At 52.0% G+C, this 21084-nt stretch overlaps 1 protein-coding gene across 1 annotated transcript; it reads right to left on the reverse strand.

Annotated features, from left to right (window-relative positions):
- Positions 1-7402: 7402 nt before the first annotated feature.
- ATP5PO (ATP synthase peripheral stalk subunit OSCP) lies at positions 7403-17901 on the reverse strand. Its single transcript, XM_053916847.1, has 7 exons — positions 17766-17901; positions 16518-16568; positions 15479-15589; positions 13150-13279; positions 9846-9958; positions 7856-7942; positions 7403-7584 (listed from the first exon to the last, which is right to left on the reverse strand). The coding sequence occupies exons 1-7, from the start codon at positions 17799-17801 to the stop codon at positions 7471-7473; spliced, it is 642 nt and encodes a 213-aa protein (XP_053772822.1). The 5' UTR covers positions 17802-17901; the 3' UTR covers positions 7403-7470.
- Positions 17902-21084: the final 3183 nt, after the last annotated feature.

The raw sequence follows: 21084 nt of genomic DNA on the forward strand, positions 1-21084 counted from the left end.
AGAGCAATAATCCTTTCTCTGTTTCTCGATTCTGTCTGGGGGTACGAAGTTCATTAAGTAAAAACAGTAGAACGTTGAACAGAACCTGCAGATTCATCTCAGGCAGAGGTGGGCCACTTTGAACAAAGTAGCGAATGAGAGCTTTGTTGCTACGTGTAATGCCTTACCAAGCTGCTGAAAGTTCCGAAAGCATTTTCTAGAGGCATTTAATGAATACTGTGTCAGCCTTCGTTTCCACGGATGAACATTTTGGTGTATATTTTACCAAGCAACACCCTTCAAATGTCACCTGCTAACTATTTGTGGTCAGAATACAGACACTCTGGCAAGATCTTTGGTGATATTTATTTTTACACCTGCATTTAAAACACACATCACCAATAGCCCAAGTGTCTCTGAACTGTGACACCAGCTGCGGATTTGTCCTCTGAAGCCCCAGCCAGCGGAAGCCTGTGCCTTCCCGGCACCCCCGTCCCTCCCCATCACAGCCGTGCGTGGACAGAGAAGCGGGCCCCCGCAGTTCACATCGTACTGCCTGAGCCACGTGGCCAGCCCTGGCGTACAGACATGTATGCAGATGAGGAATTTGCCGCAGAAGTGTCCTGTGTAGGATAATCAGCCCTCCGCTCCGGCTTCCTGCGTTTCGTGTCGTCTCCAGCCAAGGACAATGTGAAATCCCACCACGCAAAGTGAGGACGTCGTGCTCCTTAAATGGTGTTTCGTGAGCTCCGTGCTGCGTGCTCACGGGGCTGCCCGTGACTAGATGTATATACGGCGTGTAAGAGGCTCTGCCGGTACCTGTTGCAAAAGCTAACAGATTCTGTAGTCAAAATATTTAACTTGTTATTGTAACGCGTGGTTTTTCATTGAGAGTTTATTTTTCTGTATGTATATGAGAGTATTTTAGGTATCTAATTTAAGTGCATAAAACTATAGAAAGAATTTAAAACCTATTCCAGGAGTAGAGAATGCTTCATCAGTTACCCAGGTGACCTGACTTCTGGTCACTTCCCTGTGCTCTTTCTGGACAGGCCAGTGTGTCCCTTTGGTGTCTGATTGTCACCGAGAATGCCTGGGTGTCCCCACTGCTCTGCAGCCTAGTGGCTGGAGGGTGAAGCTGGGGCTCCTGGAACAGGCTGCCCTGGGGGTGCACCCGGGCCTCACGGAGCAGCCCCACCCTTCCTGCTCCCCTTCCCCAGAAAGGGTCAGAAGTCCAGGCTGCTGATGGGGCATGGACCTTCTAGGCTTGGCCATCAGAAGTGTCCCTGTAGGCCACTGAGGGGTGAGCAATGCTAAACCCTGAGAGGTGCATTCGGGTTCATCCCCGGAGGCAGCAGCCTGGGGGTCGAGCCCCTCCAGCAGGTGAAGCAGCCAGTTCCTGGTGAGAGGGGGCTGCTGTAGGCCACTGTTAGTGGGAAGCTTAGGGCCGATGGTTTCAGAGGACACGTGGGGAGTGTGAGTGCTGGGTTCCCATGTTTCTTTCCACGAGCTGCACGCTGCTTCGCGCTGCCAACCCACAGAGGAAGTCCTGAGCGGGCTGAAGCTGGCGAACGCTGGGCCCCAGTGACTTCCTGGACGTGGGAGGTGTGGGGAGCTGTGAGTTCCAGATGTTTTCTGGAACCTGTTGTCACATGAGTGATCTGCACAGCACCGCGAGGAACCGTGGGTGTAGCTGGCTTTGCTCCCAAAGACAGAGCCGTTTGGAAATATCCTTAATCAAGTGTAGCCTGGGAAGAGGGCCTCGGGCCAGCCTCTGGGACCAGAGGAGAGGTGCTCTGTGTAGTCCCACCCCCCAGCGGGTCCAGGCCCTTCTTCCTTAGCCCCATGCCTGCCCCCCCCGCCGCACCCCGCAATGAGTCAGGCAGTCAGCTGCCCCCTGGGCCCTGGCTGTCCCACCAAGTCTGGGGACAAGACAAGCCAGCAGTGTCTGCAAGCCCCTCCAGTTAGGGAAAGAATGTATCAATCCCGACGCCAGTCCCTGTGTTTGCAGGGACAGCTGGGTCACAGGCCTGGCTGCGTGGCACTACCCTCTCCCAAACCCCTGCCCAGGGGTAGGACTCACCCCCCACCATGTCCTGTTGGTTGTAATATACTTCCGTTGCCAAGTAACAGCACTGTTTCCTTTTCCGTAAGAGGGAGACTACATGCCTGATCTGTGTGGTCAGTGGGGTTCTGAACATCACTGGACGCTATTGTATGCTGTGGAATTAGGTATTTGTCTAAAATTGATGAGGCAGGGCCCAAACATTAGGCTTCTTTTTTTGTTTGTTTGTTTAAAAGAAGCTGGGGTTAGTTTTGCTGTCTGAGTGTTTCTCGGCACCTTATTCGGTACGAAATGTTCATTCTCCTGACTCGGACTGTGTCTGTTTCACCTCTTCCTTTCTTTACACCGGTAGAGGCATCAGTACAGGTCGCTGTTCCCGTGTATCGTCACCTAAAAAGAACAGTCTCTTCCAGACAGCTCTCCGGCCACCTAGACCTGTACGGTTGGAATCCGCATAGCTCACGAATAAAATGAGAAAAGCCGACCCTGTGACCGAGGATTATTTCAGGTTCTTTCTGCCTGACCTCCTTGCTGAGTCAACAGTGCAGACTGTGGCTGTGGAAGGAAAATCATGCAAAAGTCAACTTAAAAAACCAAACCAACTACCCTCTCCACTCTCCCTTGCCTCCTTCAGACAGACGTTAGCACAAAGCAGACCTCGATTCCCGGTTCCAAGCACTTCCGAGAATTTGGGAAGTTCTGTGTTGTGTGGTCCCACAAGCTGGGGCAGCAGGGGTGGGGGTGGAGGGAGGGGAGGCGGAGCCAGGGTGTTTCACAGACATTCCGGCCTCTTCTGCCAAGAAGCTGTCAACACGCACAACACTGCATGTTCAAACCCCGACTTTCCCCTCTGGGCCCCGCTAGCAAGCCCAGCCCTGAGCGTCACCTCAGTTTCCATGGATGAGTGGTGGTATCTTCTCCCTTCTGCTTTTACGGTGGTCCCTCCTTATCACCACTGATTTACTGAAAAAGGATCAAGTCCTCTAAATTCTCTGGTTGGCTTGGACCCTAGTTGGATTGTTATAGTGCATTTAAAGAAACTGACCCTAAAACAACAGGTCCTTGCCTTTTTTTGAACCAGTGGGCCCGATTTTTAAAAAATGATTTTATGTATTTATTTTTAGCGAGAGGGGAAGGGAGGGAGAGAATCATTGAGGTGGGGAAGAAACATCAATCGGTTGCCTCTCTCACACACACCCCGACTGGGAACGGAATCCGCGACCCAGGCGTGTCCTCACCGGGAATTGAACAGGTGACCTTTCGCTTTGCAGGATGATGCCCAACCAACTGAGCCACACTGGTCAGGGAAGTGGGCCCCATTTAAGGATTTTTTTCCTTTTATTGATTCTAGAGAGATGTGAAGGGAAGGAGAAAGGGAGAGAAACATCCATTGGTTGGTCCTCACATGCTCCCCGACCAGGACTGAACCCGCAACCCAGGCGTGTGCCCTGCACGGGAAGGGAACCGGCCACCTTTCAGTTTGCAGGACGTCGCCAAACCCACTGAGCCACACCAGTCAGGGCTCATTTTTGACAAATATACAAGTCTTTATGTTTTTCTGGGTTGTTACTTGAAGTTTAAAAAACAAACATCATTACAAACAAAGCAAACAGTAAGTTACTCCCCAGGCTACGCCCCGGTCTCCGTGAGATCGATGGGGCCCCGGCACCGCTCGGTGGGCAGAAACCTGCGAGTGACGCCTGTTTAAGCAACACGAGTAGCCGACATAGTCAAGGCACTATTTTACTCCAGAATATTTATTTTCTCCCTCTAATTACAGAAGCCATGTTTGTTAATGCAGAAAATTCAGCAAGCACAGAAAAATACAAAGAGAGTAAAGTCACTCCCTGGAGATACTCCCCCACGTGGAGATCGGCACCGACGCTCGGGTGCCGCGGCCCCGGCGGTTTTCGGGTGCGCACGCTCCAGGTGCCCCCGTGTTATTTAATAGCCGACACGCACCGAGCACGTCTCCGCGAGGACCCTGCTCGGTGACATGATTCACACAAATCAACTTACGTATAGTTTGATTGCTCTTCTAAGTCAGATCTCTCTCTCTCTCTCTCTAGCTTATATATACTTATATAAAAAATCAAGTTGTGGAAGACCAGATACACATATCTTGAGTATAGATATTTTGTCTATATTTTCACCTATATTCTATCATCTATCTATCTATCTATCTATCTATCTATCTATCCATCTATCTTTAAAGACCACACAGTACCCCGTTGTCAGAATGTATCCTAGGAAACCGTCATTTATCCAAACAATGCTTAGTGGTTACAGGATTCTGGTACTTTGAAACCTCCCCTGGGGGAAGGACGCTCTGGAGACCCCTGCTGTCCTGGGCTCACCTCCGATGACCACTTGAGGCGCTGGTGGGAACGTTTCCTCCCCTCCTCCCATTTCCACGTGCTTCGGTAGCAGGATGCTGGTGCAGTTTGATTTGAAGGAATTGGGCATAAGAGTCGCTTCTCCCCGGAAGGCCATCACGTGTCTCAGGAGCTGGTGGCTGACGGGGCTGGGCTGTGCGACCCTGCAGCGTGGCCTCGTGGCAGCCAGGAGCCCCGCTGGCAGGAAGGCAGGTGAGTCCGGGGAACCCGGGCCGTTGGGAGGTGCAGGCTCAGCTGCCGAGACCCGGGGGCCCAACACCCCATGGCTCGGCAGAGAGGGAGGCCTGCTCCTCCGTCCTGTGAGCAGCCCAGCAGTCTGTGGGCTGGGCTGGGGGTGGCTTGGCGATCACCTTGGCGCGTGGCTGCTGCAGGCCCTGGCCGGAGGAGGGTGAGGGCCCCACCAAGACCACACACAGCTCCTTGGGAGGTCAGGCTGGGCAGGCCACACATCCCCGCTCCATCTGGCTGCTGAGCTTAGCTCCGCCATCAGGCGCCGCAGGGAGGCGCAGCCTCTCACTGTGCGGCCTGTGCTCAGTGGAAGTCGGGTGACTGGCCCCGAGCCCCACCTGGCTCCTGGGGAAGTGCCCAGAGGCCCAAAGTGGTGTCTGTCTGTGCTGTCACCCCAGGTGGTTATGCAGTTGGTCTGCTAGGAGGAAGCCGGTGTTTCCGCCATCAGGGCAGCAAGGAGGGTGGTGTCATGCCAGAGGTGGGGCACGCGGGTGCCAGCACCAGGGCAGGGCGCTGGCCCGGCCACTTGGGGACCCAGCCAGGGTGGCTCTGGGGGGAATCTGCCTGCTGCCCGCACACCGGGAGGGTGTCCGGGGAACAGCCACCTGGGCCAGCTGCTGTCAGGCCCACAGGGAGGGGACCGCAGGGAACAGCTGGCCTGGGTTAATGGGTGAGCTGGGAGCATCTCAGGGACAAGCGGGAAGAGGCACAGGGCCTCCCCTCAGAGCAGCTGTGCCTGCTGCAGTGGCGGGGGCTGGTCAGCGGGTGTGGTTGGGGACACAGTGGCACAAGCACAAACCGGGGAGGGGGAGACCTGCCACCCCACCACGGCCTATGCCCGGGACCCTCTGGGGTGTCACTGTCTCTCCCTCACCTGTCAATGGCTGACTCGCGTCCCTGGTGTCACAACACAGAAAGAAAGCTTCCATGAGGTGGCGGGAGCTGCAGGGCGGCCTGCAGGAGGGCAGGCCCGAGTGGGTGTTCCCCAGGCGGGGGCCCCCAGTGGGCTGGGGAGCGAACCTGCCAGCCGTCGGGGGTGGGGGGAGCCTGAACAGGCCCCGATGCCGACTGCGGCGGGACACCAGCGGGCCCGCTGAGTGACTGCTGCACGCCAGCTGCTGCACTCACTCAGCCAGTCCTTGGGCTCAGGGGCCGGAGGGGAAGAGGCCGTCGAGCCAGTAACGGACAGTGTGGGCGACCCCTGAACAGAGCTGTGGGTCGGGCTTCCCTCCTGGGGGGGGGGGGCCTCCGCAGGCTGGCAGCAGCAGGGCTCCCACTCGTGCCCCCGCAGTCACAGTCCCAGCCACCACGCCTGGCATCCCTGTCCGACAGCAGGGCAGCCAAGCCCACATCAGGGGATGCACTTACAAGGTCTGTCCAGTCTATTTACAGAACGTTCTGGAGACAGTGACCTTGGCAGAGCCTGGCTCCTATAGTTCCTCTCCATTGCCACGTGAACTCCGTGGACAGGCCCTCCCTCACACCAGGGCCCTACAGTGGGTGGGTGGGGGGGGGTCACAGCTGCACTGCGGGGCAGGCTCTGCTTTGGGAGCTCAGGTGCAGTGGCCGCACCTGTGCCAGGTGGGCTCTGCAGCACCTTCTCAGCCAGTTTTCCACGGGTTCACTCAGGACACACAACTACTAAAATCATGCAGCATGACACAAAACAGATTGTTTGCTGATCTGACAGAAAAACAGGTATAATTTGATGAATTCACTGGACGGCTACTGTGTGGGCTGTTCTCATTTTTGAGTTGACAACCTAAGGGAAGAGAGGTCAGCGGCCTTGACTAGATGGTCAGGTGCTGCATGTTAATGTCTTATGGCGCACCTGCTGGAAATCGCTGTTCTCAGGCAATTTCGGGGTAACTGTAATTATCGCAGAGGCAAAGAGGTTTCTTCCTGTTCGGCTCCCAGGCTGCAGATTGGCTGGAGTGGCTGCTGCCCAGGGGAGGAGGTCCTGGTCTGCGGTCTGGGCTGACAGTCCTGGCCCCTCCTCGGTGCAGGCGGGTGAGAAACCCCTGCTCTTCCGCCTCCTCGTGCCGAGTGAGTGCCCTGCCTCCGAGAGCTTGTTAGCACAGTAACTGCCTGCGGGTTTCCTAGGTTCTTGGGTGGGGGACACCTTCATGGCCGGAGTCTCTCCGGAAGCCCTGAGAGGAAACATCACTGCCATTAGCCTTGGTAGGATGCCACTGAGGGCAGGTGGGGAGACAGGCTCAGACCAGGTGAAGACGCATGCCAGGAGCACTGGCTGGGGTAATTGGTAGTGGCCAACCGGTTGCTGGCAGCCCTTTCAGAGGCCCTGTGGGCTGACCCGGCCTGCAGGGCATCTCCGGGTGGCGAGAGGCTTGAGTGGAGGAGTGTGGGGCAGCTGCCGGCGTGCTCTGGGCTCAGGGAGCCACTGTGAGGCCTCCGACTCGAGGCAGGCCCGACAGCTGGCACTGCAGGACGACAGTGGCTGGCCAGGTCTGCGGGCCCCTCACCCCGCCCGGGGCTCTGGGCCTAGAGGCCAAGGACACAGGCGACACAGGCAGCACTGAGCAGGGCCTGGCACAGGAGGCGGCCGCACTGGACGCTGATGGGTTTTCCCATTGGACACAAGCTTCCTTAAACTCCTCAAATAATCGGCACAAACTAGATTCTCTAGCCAAAGGGCCGTAACCTTTGAAATGAAAGAAAGATATAAAAACAAGGACCCACGTATTTGCACTGTACAAACAGTAAACACAGCGTGTTCTACTCGGGAAGCATTTTATTGTTGCTCCAAGTTGAAGAACTTTTCACTGACCGAAAAGCCCACTCTCAGACTGCCTCCCGCATCGCCTTGCTCAGCTTCTGAATCTTGGTTTTCGCAGACATGTCGACGTATTTCTCTCCAATGCGGACGATCATCCCACCCATGATGGACGGGTCAGTCTAGGAGAGAACGGTGGGAATGGGGGACACTTGGACACCTCCCTCCCTCACCAAGTGGAAAGAAAGGAAGTGCTTGGGAAAGAGTCTGGGCTACGTAAATTCAGGACATAATCACATCTAGGAAAAAAGGGGTGTGAATGGAAGCAGTGATCATTTCAACAAAGATACAAAATTCCCACTACAGGCAAATCAGTACATAATCAGATCTAATTTTCATTACTTTAAGGGTCAAATTAACCTGAGGAAATATACCATGTAATTAAAAACATACCTTAACTTCCAATTTCAGTATCTGGTTTTTACTGAGGAAGCTGCTCAGGACTGTTTTCAGTTCAGAAAGAGTGGCTTCATCTAAAGGCTGAAGCGGGAAAACCATGTTGTAAATTTAGATAAAGCAAACGGAAGCGTCCCGTCGTGATGAAAGAACCGCCCAGGCGCGCATCACGCAGACAGGCCCTGGGAGTCCCCGTGTCACTACTGAGGGCCCCCAGAGAAGCAAAGCAAGACCCTCGTGGGTGCTGGTGTTGAGGATGCGCAGAGGTCCCACCACACAGGGACCCCTGTGGCTCGCACTGGGTCAGCAATGCCCGCGGTGCTGGCCTCGCGGCTCGAGCAGACAGGGGAGCAGTCCTGCAGTGCATGGCCTGAGCCCGCAGCCCCTCCGGTGTGGCCCCACGGGCAAGGCCGGAACCCACTGCTCCCTCGGCCGAGAGGGGCGGTTTGCCTCAGCTCCATCCTCTTTGAGACCCACGGCTACCACACGCTCTGGCACACACCTCGCCGAGACGCCCTCCCCGGGGAAGCCCGGGCAGTGGGCTGGCTCCGGCTGTCAGCACAGAGCTGTCAGCTGGACCTCCGGCCGTCAGCACAGAGCTGTCAGCTGGACCTCCGGCCCCCCTGCCCCGGCTGGCTCCTGGTGAGGTGAGCACACCCAGGGTGGCTGCAGGCAAAGCCACGCACCGCCACACACCCTACCTGCTCATCCAAGAGTCCAAGGCCGCAAAACCCCTATCTTTGTGACGTTCTGTCAGTATCTTTGGGGGGCGTGGGGTGGAGACACCTATCAGTGTCCAATCGAAACGTTACTTGTGGACACCAAGGTCAGAGGACCCTACACACCCACCCCCCTTTTGGACGTATCCTGGGGCCAGGTGCCCACCCTGCCCCTTCGACTGGACAACCCGGGGGCCAGCAGCTCCCACCTGCCCTTTCTTTACCTGTGCAAGAACTGAGGCTCAAAGTGGCTATGGAACCCACCCAGGGACCCGCCAGAGAAAGAGAACGAGCACGGGACCTGACATCTGTCTGTGCCTGAAGTCTGTGCCCTCAGTCACCAGTTAGGGTGTCACTTCTTTTTAAAGACTGGAAACTCATTACCGAGGAGTTTCAATGCCAAAAGCATTAATATTGTTTGGCTGTAAGAAACTTTGATAGAGACAAGCACCCTTTAAAAACCATGTGGGTGTAATCACTGAAGAGCGACCTGCACCGGCGCGTGGCCGTGGGGACAGATGGTGTGGCCGTCCACGCCGTGACGTGACAATGTCCCCAAACGGTGCTCTGCGGGAGGTGCAGAGTGTCACTCGGACACCAGGAACCTTGGTCCAGATGAGGCCGGACTCCGGGCGGCTCCCCCACGCTCCCCTGGTAAGTCCCACAGATGGTCTTCCTCACCTGACCGATCGACAGCTGCAGGAGGCCCAGTCAAGCAACAAGGGAAGCTGAGCCCCAGGAGGGAGTGGAGCTCAGGGCACACAGAGGGTGAGTCGTGTGCGACACCTGGCCTCACCCCGTGACCCAGGATGGGCGCCTGCACTCCCTGGGCTCACGCCCTCGCCTGCCACCCGCACATGGCCACGGCTCTTGCTGTAGCCCCTCTGCCGGGTCGGCAGGGTCACAGGGCCCGTCTGCCCAGCCTCCCACTCACCACCACCCAAGACTGTGACCTCCAGTTTCAGTCAACTCACACAACCACTCACATCGCCCCGGGACAAGGACCCCTACTTCCCAGCGCCTTTAACCCAGCCCACGTGCCGTGGGAACACACGCCGCCTGGTGAGGCACTGAGGAGGCACCGAGGAGGCACACAGCCCCTCTGGAGCTGGGGCCACAGGAGCTGGCAGAGGGGAGACACATCTCCGAGCGGCGAGTCACCACCCTCCCCTCCGACTTCGTGATCTGAGCGTGCCTTTTCTTCCTGTCCTGTCAAGCGCAATGCCGAGATGCCCAGGCATGGCGGCAGCCGCGGCCCCCACACTTACAGACGCGGTGGTCACGGCGCACGGCACCTCTCCGCGGTGGACGCTCATCATGGTGGAAAAGGCGGAGACCACGGCGGGCGTGCTGGTCAGGCGGCCGTTCTCAGCAAGCAGGTCTGGGGAAGCGGAGGCATTTCAGTGACGAGATGCACTTGGGACGAGATGCACTTGGAACGGGCCCCTCACGGGGTACTACGTTCGCCTCCGAAGCAAACTTAGATCGGTGGCCTTAAAATAGGTGGCTTTAAAATACAATACTCGATGTTCTTTAGAATGCGAATGGAGAAGATGCGATCACTGCCCCATGTTTTTTAGAAAAGACTGCATCAACCAGCACTTAAGTTAGTAAGGGGGTGTGCGTCTTACACAGATCTGAGACAGATATATACGTGTTTTTTTGCTTAATCCACTCACCTTTATCAGCTACCCACCTATCCCCTTCCACTCTGACAGCTGCCAGTATGTTCTGTCTCTGTGAGTCTGTTTCTACTTTTTGTTTATTTTGTTCATTAGATTCCATGTACAAGTAAAATCGCATGGTACCTGTCTTTCTCTGACCGGCATGTATCATTTAGCATAATGCTCTCCAGGTCCATCCACACTGTTGCAAAAGGTAAGAGTTCCTTTTTTTATGGCCACGCGGTGTCCCACTGTGTGATGATGCATCACAGGTGTTTCGCCCACTCACCTACTTACTGACAGGCACTCGGGCCGCTGCCGTATCCCGGTGACTACAGACAACGCTGCGATGGACACAGGGCTGCTTATGTTCTTTCGAATTAGTGTTCTGGGATTCCTAGAATATATTCCCAGAAGTGGAATCCCTGGGTCACAGGCAGTTCCATTTTTAATTTTTTGAGGAAACTACTCTTTCCACAGTGGCTGCACCACTCTGTAGCCCCACCAATAGGGCGAAGGGTCCCCTTTCTCCACATCCTCGCCAGCAGTAGTTTGGTGATTTGACGATGGCCATCCTGACGGGTGTGAGGTGGTATCTCACTGTGGTTTTAATTTGCGTCTCTCTGATTAGTGCCGTTGAGCATTTTCTCATGTCTACTAGCCATCTGTATGTCCCCTTTGGAGAAATGTCTATTAGGGTCCCTTGCCCAGTTTTTAATTGGACTTTTTTTGGTGTTGAGTTTTTAAGTTCTTTATAAATTTCGGCTACTAACCGCTTATTGGATGTATCGTCGGCGAACACATTCTTGCATTCAGTAGGTTCCTTTCATTTTGTTGGTGGTTTCCTTTGCTGCACAAAACCTTTCTAGTTTGACGTAGTCCCATTGATTTTTTTTTTGTTTACCGTACCCTAGAAAATGTATCAAAAAAAAATATTGCTATGAGAAATGTCCAAGATTTTACTGCCTGTTTTCTTCTTGAATTCGTTATGGCTTTCAAGTTTAAGTCTTTAACCCATTTTGAGTTTATTCCTGTGGGTGGTGTGAGGCGTCTTGTTTCGTTTTTTGCACATCTGTCCAATTCTCCCAGCGCCGTTTACTGAGTAGACTGTCTCTGCCCCACTGCGTGTTCCTGCCTCCTCTGTCTACCCTAACGGACCACACGGGCGTGGGCTTACCTCTGGGCTCCGTTCTGCTCAGCGATCCACGGGTCTGTTCTTCTGCCACTGCCGCGCCGCTTCGGTGACGGCGGCCTTGCAGCGTGGTTACGATCAAGCAGCATGACGTGCCCAGCTTTGCTCTTCTTTCTCAAGACTGCAAGGCCCTCCGGGGCCTTTTCTGGTTCCACATCGATTTCTGGGTTATTTGTTCTGGTTGTGTGAGATGCGCCGTTTCTCATCTCTTGATGAGAACTGCACCGCATCCCCTGACTGCTTTGGTGCGGACGCCGTGCTCACTATTCCGGGCCAAGAGGCAGGGTCTGTGCTGCCACTTCCTCGTATCTTCTTCAGTCGCTCCCTTCAGTGTCTGAGGACAAGTCTTCTGTGCCCTTGGTGAGTTTACTACTAGGTATTTTATTCTGTGATGTGATTGTAAATGGGGTTGTTTTCTTAGTTCCCCTCTCTGACAGCTCATTATTGATGGGTAAAAACGCTACTGATTTTGGGATATTTACTTTGTATCCTGCTGCCTTAATTAATTTATCAGTTCTAGTATTTTTTGGTGGAATAATTAGGCTTTTCTATGTACAGCATCATGTCATCTACAAATAACGACAGTTTTACTCCTTCCTTTCTAAATTGGATGCCCTTTACTTCTTCTCGTCTGACTGCTGGGGCTAGAACTTCGGCACTGTGAGAGTGAGACAGGTGAAAGCAGACGCCCCTGTCGGGCTCTTGACCTTCAGGGAAACACCTGTAACTTTTGCCCATGGCGTGTGATACCGGCTGTGGGTTCGTCATGTGTGGCCTTTATTACACTGAGGTATGTTCCCTCTAGTCCCACTTTGTTGAGTTGTTACCATACCTGGGTGCTGGATTTTATCAAATGCTTTTTCTGCATCTGTTGATATGATTGTATTTTTATCCTTCATTTTGTTTATGTGATGTATCATATTTATTGATTTGTGGATATTGTTCCAGCCTTGTACCCCTGGAATAAATCCCACTTGATAATGGTGTATGATCTTTTTAGTGTATTTCTGGATTCGGTTTGCTAATATTGTGTTGAGGATTTTAGCATCTACATTTATCAGATATTTTGGCCTATACTTTTCTTTGTCTGTAGTGACTTTATCTGGTTTTGGAATTAGGCTAATGCTGGTCTTGTAAAATGAACTTGGGAGTCTTCCCTCTTCTTGAAATTTCTGGAACAGCTTCAGAAGGAGAGGTGTTAGTTCTTCTTCGAACGTTTGGTATTTGATCACAGCCTGCAGTCTGATTTTCACATTATGTCACAGATTCCAAAGTTTGGCTACAAACCCTCAAACTAACACTGTCTATATTAAAAAATGATAACAAGGATGCAAATATCTTCAAGGACAGAGGCACAGCCACTGGCCACATGGATTGAAATACTATGAGATGAGACACTATGACATCTTAGTATCTTCAGACAGTGCTCCCCAACATTCTCTTTTTTCATCCTCACCCAAGGATATGTTTGTTGAATTTAGAGAGGAGGGAGGGAGGGAGAGAGAGAGACATCGATAGCTGCCTCCTGCATGCACCCTGACGGAACGAACCCGCCCCTTTGCTGTACAGGATGAAGCTCCAACCCACCGAGCCACCCGGCCAGGGCAGGACAGTGCTCCTCAGCCTTTAACGCACACACTCGCCCGGGGAGCTAGCGGAGATGCAGGCTGGGGGAGGCCTGTGATGCCCGCACGCCTCCCCGTGGGCCATACTCACTGATCAGGTTGGACGTGAGGGGAGAGAACTTCTCCTTTGCGGTCATGTCGTTCAGGCTCTTCACTTTAACAGACCGCTTTACGTAGGGATTCATAATCGGGGCCGCTATTTTGGGATCCTTCAAGATTTGCTAAAAGTGCCAAAAAAAAACCTCTGTAGAGCATAATCGATCCCAGCTACCATACACACACTTTCTTTCTTAGGAACCATACACTTCCTGCACTACATCAGCACCCTCGAAGCACAATAAAGAACGGCTGACAGCCAGTTAATTTTCTCTGCCTCCAAGAACACACCACCCCATGATTTTACATGGAAGAGTGCTCCTTGAAAAAATTTAGACACTACGCAATTTCTTAAAATTCATTTTTGCTTTTTGAGAAAGATTATATTAAAAAAGTAAGCAGCCCAAAGACCCCATTCACTGTATGTGGTAATGTATTTCACACGGGCAGCACCCTAGCTTTTCATGCACTGAGAGGATACCAGTGGGGCCGACACTCAAGTGCAGACCTGGAACAGCGGCTCCCCCTGGAGGGGTGCCCCTTGTGAAGCCCCGGAGAACCCACCCACCTCTGGTGTTTCAGTCTGGGAGGGAGAACAGCCAAGAAATGGGAGACGAGGTACCACGAGAGAGACCACGCTGTCTCCACTTCATTACATCACCAATGCCTGCGTCCGCCTCTCGGTTACTGAGTTAGCTAGCGCCTTCTCCCAGGCCCGGCCTGAATCCTGGCTCTGATCCACTGCTGTCCGATGAGAAAATGGCTACCTGAGTGGCCCCGGAGAAACAGCACTTCCCCAGGAAAGTGGCTGGCTCACACAAACCAAAAGCGTTCTGGAGTCTGGGTTGTCCACAGGACAGCCGGCGACTCTGTAGCATCACTTTCCTGGCCAAAAAACCGCTCATTTTCATTTACAAAGAGTCTTGAGGTACCTGCCTCCCTCCTCCGGCTCCATGTCTCCGCGGACTCCCAGTCTCAGCCTCATGCCCTCCTGACGCCCACAGCCCAGCTCATCCTCTCGCCATGGACACCACTGTTCAGCTTTAAAATGGGACTAAATGCCAAGCAGTGGGCAACGACCCTCACCTCCCGAAATGCCTGTGTGCCATCATGCCTGCTCCTGCTGCCCTCCCTGCCTGTCCCCAGCAGTCAGGCTGTTGGCTCCGTGAGGACAGTAAGGGACCAACACAGACCCTAAGCATTATTATCCACACAAGCCTGTGAGGTCTCCCCTCCCCCAGCCCACCCTGTAAATGGTAACATTAGACATCTGTGGATTACAAAGCATAAGAAAACCTAAAACAAAGTAAGAGCACGACTTTCTCCGGAGAGCGTCCCAGACTGTATGCCTCTCCTGCTCTAACGCAGACCTTCCTGCCAGAGAGGCGGGCAACCGGAGCCAAAGAGGGGGAGGCAGGAAACGTGTTCGGACGGTTACCCCCGAAAGTCAGTGGGAATCACAGCAGAGACTCCCCTGGTGGAGTTACAGCGCAGGCTTTGGTTACTCAGTTCATTCACTCTTCTCCTTATGTTAAAAGGGGGAGCCCTCCCCCTGCGGCCTCCTGGTCTGTCTGTTCCTTTTGCTGGTCGGTATTGGCGTCAGTGTGGGTCTCACACACTCTGCTAATTTTGTTGCCCAGGATGCTCACCTCAGCCCTGCCCCTCACATCTTGGGAATAAAACAATAATTAAAACCAAGAAAAGGCTTCGTAAGGAAAATAAATTCCCAGTAAAAAAAAATCATAGTATTTTCTAAAGACTATTTTGCAAATGCCTGGAATACAAGCATAGGTTTTCAAAGGTGTCTTAATTCTGTTTTGAGATGACAAATTTTCTTTTCTTTCTTTTTTTTTGAGATTTTATTTATTTGTTTTTAGAGACTGGGGAAGGGAGGGAGAGAAACATCAATGTGTGGTTGCCTCTTGCGTGCCCTCTATTGGGAACCTGGCCCGAAAGCCAGGCATGTGCCCTGACTGGGAATCGAACCAGCGACCCTCTGGTTCTCAGGCCGGTGCTCAATCCACTGAGCCACATCAGCCAGGGCTGACAAATGTTCTTATGTTACCAACTCACATTTCTATTTCTCTTAGGCTAAGTCTTGGCTCATGAATAGCCTTATATGTATCTGTTTGTACCTATTATGCAACAGATTCAGAACAGTAATACCCAGCACTATTACTATCAGCGTGGTTCCAGAAAAACAGGGGCGTTCTTTTTTGCAGTTCTTCTCTGAGGATGACCTCCTTGGGGATTGCATAATTAAACGACTAAAGGAAAAATATACAATGGAAACTTAAAAAGAAACTAACAGAAGAGCTACTCACCGCTACTCTCAGCAATTCCTTTTCTACTTGTTCCAGTTTATTCTGCTTAGATGCCGCAGAGTACAGAGCAGTGGCGTAGCGACCTTCGATGCCATACACTTGAACGGGGGGCTTTAAAAAAGGGCGGGGCAGGGGAAGAGAGGAAAAGGAACATCAGTCAAGACAATATTATACTGTCAACAGCAAAATTAAATAGTTGTAATTTAAAAAACACATCTTTACCACAAATCAGTCTAACCATGTCCCCAGACAGCTATCCTGAATGGCGGCTCTCAGACAAACGAGAAGCATCTCCTCGGCCAGGCCAGTCTTTGAGCTTCCAAGGCCTCACCTTACAGCGAGGGCCTTAGCGAACGTGGTGTCTAACGTCCCTTTCAGCCTAACTATTTAGAATTAACTGTGTTAAATTTGAGATGAGCTGTTACTTCTTTTGTACGGGATGCTAGTCAGTTCGCATTGCAAGTGTAGGTTTCCAACACTGATAGAGGCAGTTCTGAGCACGTCAGAGCCGTGGAAACGGGTGTTTGTGAAACACGCACAAGCACCTTCCGTACATTTCACAGCACTACCACAACCGTCTCTCACAGGTCGAGGGGCCCTTCTGCAGTTCACCTCGAGCCCAACGCTCGGCCTCCTTCTCACGACGAGCGCAGGCTTTCCCGCGCACTGCTATCGGTGGGGGACTGCACGCCCCGAGGGGCGCTGGGCGGTGGTGGTGGACGGGCTAAGGCTCTGAGTGACAATTAGCTCCAAGACCTTGGACAAGTCTTCCAGAGTCTCAGTTTCCTCTTCCGTAAAATGGGAAGACCAGTTACTTGCCATCGCTGTTCTGGGGTTTTAGGAATTCTCCTGGTTAAAGACCGTGTAGGGGCCTGTCACACCGCAGGCAGTCGGCATTGTCTGTCCCCAGCCCCACGCACACAACGCGTTGTGGGAACCACATCGTGTGGCACAGTTTAGGCAGGAACTAAACAGAGTCCACGCCCTAGCGGTGTTGCTGCTTGTCTGCTGTAAAATGACAAAGAATAAGCTGACCTACCCGCACGAGCTTGGCGAATGGCCTGGCCACAGATGTGCTGAAGCATCGCACCTTGAAAACAAAGAAAAGCAGGTCAAGTTGAGATTACTTGAAGAATTTCTGTATTTAAGAAAAAAATTTAAACATGAATTTTACATGGTGAGTTTCTCATGTTTCTTTGTACCATCACATAGGTTCCAGGAGGGTGGGCTGCTCTGCGCTGGGAGAAAATCTCCCTGCTGAGAACCTCCCAGGATGCCTGGGAGTCTGCCTGCGTGGCGCCACCCTCATTTGCCAGGCAGGCTGAGGCTGGCACGCCAGCGTAAAAACACTAATTTCGATGAAATATGTGTTTCAAAACATTTAAAGGGTTTTTAGCATTTATATTACCACCCTTGACCAGGATTTTAATAAAAAGCAGGAGGATTCCAGTCACGATTTGCAAGAGGTGTACGTTCTCAGAACCCAAGTGCTGTCTGAAAATGAAGCCTAGCCCCACGCGCGAAGCAGGGTGTGGTGTGAGAACAGGCTCTCGCGCAGGGAGATCGCACCTGCCTGTGGAGGGGCAGTTTGGAGTCTGCTCTTTAAGACACTCACAGGGCACAGGTCACCTTCAACCAACTCCAGCCCCGCAGTGTTCTACCACAGAACTGCCTGTAAGGTTACAAAACTGCAACTTAAGGAAAAGTTACATAAGCTGCCAGAGGCCCCTCCAAGTAAAGCATCGTGTGGCTACGTAGTATCAAGAGCACGCATTTCCTATCTTCCGTGTGACTCCGTGGAATCGGATCTCAGCTCTACCCCTTTCTGGCCGAGCAGCCAAGGCCTGAACATTTTAACGTTTCTGTCTCATTTTCCGTATAAAAACGTGAGTTGTGCTTTACAAATACTCCTTAGCATTCCTGTGACCCCTGACCGGTCCGTGCACAACGGCAATGGGAGATGACCTGGAGGCGCGTCGTGCCCTTCGCTCGCCATCCGGGGAAGCCGGGCCCCCAGCTCCTGGGCCCTCAAGCCTGCCGCTCCCCGAGCGGTGCTCGGAGGACGCCCGGGTGAGACGCGCGCAGCCCCGCGCCCCCTGCCCGCGCCCCCCGGGGTGAGGATGCGGGGCTACCCGAGCCTCCTTGCGTCGCTCCTACTCGGCGGGCCCCACGACCCTGAACGGCGGCCACGCTCCCCCAGCTGTGGCCTCGCACCGTGGCTCTAGGGGTCTCGAGCGGTCTCCCCCGGAAGGATCCTCCTATTGGCTTTGAGGACCTCCACTCTCACCTGCCGGGAGAGCCCGGACACTGCTGGGGAGGCCATCTTCTCCCGGGCGGCTGTAGGTCAAACCCTAGTCGGGGGAGAGGCGGGAGGGCGCACGCGTGCGTCAGCGTAGCCGCTCGGCCCGCTGGGAAACGTAGGCGTACGTCGTCAGGCCGCATGCGCAAGGGCCTCCGCTGGGCTGGGAGTTGTAGTTCTTAGAAGTGGTTGTGACCTACCGGGCTGGGGGTGGGGTGGGGTTGGTGGGATCAGAGAGTACTGGAAAAAGAAATACTTGCGTAGGTAAGTGCCCGTTACTGTAGAATGGATTAATTGTCCCTAGCGTTAAAATTTCCATTTAGACAAATACGGTGGCCTTTGTCCCGTGTCACATTCCACACTAGCATCTTTAGCGTCCTACTACCCCTTCGTCCAACCACGCAAAAGTGTCTATCAAGTGCAGTTCCCTGCGCTGTATTAAAAATAAATAAATAAATAAATAAATAAATAAGAACCTAACTTTACAGTCCCCAAAATAGACACTACGTGCCTCGTACCTGGGACAGGACTACCTCTTCGTCACTCCCCGCCTCCTACCCTGTCCCATCTCACCTGAGTACAGCAACTGTTTGGGTAGAGTGATTATCCGAGAATCGGACGTATAGTAGAACTGGGGTTTGAGCAAGTGTGACGTTGGAACTGAGGCCCCGACACTAGCCTTCATAAAAACAACCTGTGTTCAACCTGTTTCCTCCTAAGGAGAGCTTACTCTAATTTTTTCTTCCGTAAGAAATAGAATGGGCCCGCAGAGCTACCTGGCTGCAATAATGGGGTCCTGTGGCCAATTAACACGTTTTTGTCCGCTCACATCTATTATAGGAACACAGACTAATTCATGAATTTTTCCTTTTAGAGTGCAGTTTTTCTCATCATTACAAAAAACTCGTAAAAATGCAAAATACGTGGAAGGAACGTGATTGCTCCCTTTCCCACCACTAGAGACCGCTGTTGTCGGTACTTGGTCGTGTCGTCTCCCAGTAGTTTCTCAGGCGTAGCCTGAGCTGCCCAGGCTTGAATTCCAATCCTTTGGTGACCGTGGCCCAATTACATGAACTCCTCTGTGCTTCAGTTTCCTTATTATAAAATGGGCATTACATATAATGGCACCTGCCTTATAGGTAGGTTGTTAGGAAGAACAGGGAAATTAATATATATGTCGTAAAGTATTTAGAATAATTGCTTCACACAGTGGCACTAGATAACGTTAGTTCTTTATTTTGTGTTTATTTTTATTACATATACGGATTCACAATTTGCATATAATTTAGTATCTTGCCTTTTCCCTTCATACGTGAGAAAAAAAGGATACCCAATTATATATGGTTTGTGAATATCTGCTTACAATATAAGCGTATTTCCAAGTTGTATAATTTTCATAGATCTTGAGGAGAGAGTGATGACAGGGAACATAGGAAACCGAGTCACTTTAACCAAGCTGCTAAAATTGCTAACACGGTGAGGGTTAAGGCCTGAGGACAGACCTCGGTCTTGTTCCAACTAGAATGGGAACTTAAATAGTTTCGAACTTTCCAGTCTTGTATCAATGCCTGGGTGTGCATCTGGACGTACAGTACACCTCCAGATGACACTCTAGGTAACCTCTATGGACCCACCAGACACCGATTATCCAGGCCTCCTGGCACCCACCTTCTGGACCACCTGGCACCATCATCCTCACTGCCTGACACCTGACTGGTGACTGTCCTGGACCAAGGTCACAGTGAGAAATGTAAGACTGAGCAGCCTCAAGAGCATGCTTTTTGTTATACGAACTTTTAACTTTTCTTTCTTCTTTGAACACTCCTGGGCTTTTGCCTAGTTGCGTTTCCAGTCTGCAGACTCTAAGACCCTTGAATAAGTCTCTGTCATTTCATTTGTAGCAAACTCCCAGCCTCTTTTTGAGTTTGTTTGACATTATTTTAATGGCTGCAGAATAACGTATCCAGTGGATAGTCTGTAACTTTATTCAATGAATTTTGAACATAATTCAGATGGTTTCTGTTTTGGTGGGGGGGGGGTTGTTGCTATTTTAAACAAATTTGCATCTCCTGGGCATCTTTAGACACAATTTCCTCCCCTTTATACTTCGGATACCTTCCAAATAAATTTCCAACAGGCCCAACTTGGTGACAGAGTGTGAGCATTTGAAGTCTGTGATCCGTTCTGCAGAAAAAATTTACTTTCTGCAAATTTTAACAAGTTTACACTTTCACTAGCAGTGCATAAAGAGCATTGTTTCATCCCACTCTGGAAACTATGTTTCAGAGGCTGGTTTCACAGGAGCCTAACAGAAAGTATATTCATCATGCAACACATTTTACTGCGTACCTGTTATGAGCAGGCAGCTGTTCTGTGCCCTGAGGTTACAGCAGAGGGCAAGACAAGGTGCTTGTCTTCCTAGACCTTCCAATCTATGTGAAACCAAATCACAAAAACTGTGTTTCCAAATCTGTAGGTGTTGATAGATGCAATGCAAATCCACTTGGAAAATATACTTGGAAAACCCTCGACTCTATTGTATTGCTAATTAACTATAGGTGAACTGTTGGACTGTAATGGTGCAGAAACTTCACTTCTTTAATCTGACCTTTCTCCTTCTTTCCTCTTGATTCAAACTGGCCTTTTCCAACCTAGGAGCACCCCGAGGCCCCCACCTCCCTGTCTCTTGCAGGACCACTCCCTTAATCATGAAACCCTCAGGGCAATGAGGTTCTCATCAACATCCAATAGTCTCAGGGACAAAGCCTGGGGTCTGTTGACCACAGAGACAGAGTTTTCCTCAAAATGAAGATAACATCCAGGCCTCAGCTGTGTTTCAGCTCCAGCCCCACCACACCCTCAGGAAGCCAGACAGAGTGAGGCCAGGACCAGGTGCACTGATTAAAGATGGGGGTTGACCAGTCAGTGGCTAACGATTTTCCCTCTATAGAACCAGTCCCTAAGAAGCCATCCGAGGGTCGGGTCTTTGAGGACTAGCTCACGTGTGACTGCAGGCTTGGCGCCGTTTCCTCGACTAATAAACCTCTACCTTCTTTGCTGCAAACTTCTGCTCATGTTTGACTGGGCGTTGATTCGCACAGGGCGACAGCCCCTTCAGTTCAGTGACACGGTGGCACGGCAGCAGCAGGCGATGCTCCCTATCTCCTCTGCAGTCACCCCATCCCAACCCAGCCCCACGTGTGAGTGAAATCATATGGTTCTTTCCTTTTCCATCGGAATCTATTTCACTTAGCATAATGCTCTTAAGATCCACCCATGTTGTTGGAAATGACATTCCATCCGTTGT

This window comes from Desmodus rotundus, chromosome 2 (genome assembly GCF_022682495.2).
Source record: "Desmodus rotundus isolate HL8 chromosome 2, HLdesRot8A.1, whole genome shotgun sequence".
NCBI lineage: Eukaryota > Metazoa > Chordata > Mammalia > Chiroptera > Phyllostomidae > Desmodus > Desmodus rotundus.

What these genes read in the sequence shown, in the direction of transcription:
- ATP5PO (XM_053916847.1), bottom strand. Translation starts at nt 17,801, where the DNA reads ATGGCCTCCCCAGCAGTGTCCGGGCTCTCCCGGCAG. An exon ending in TGTCCGGGCTCTCCCGGCAG is followed by an intron (nt 16,569 to 17,765) that starts GTGAGAGTGGAG and finishes TTTGTTTTCAAG; the next exon opens with GTGCGATGCTTCAGCACATC. An exon ending in CCTCACGTCCAACCTGATCA is followed by an intron (nt 9,959 to 13,149) that starts GTGAGTATGGCC and finishes CCGCTTCCCCAG; the next exon opens with ACCTGCTTGCTGAGAACGGC.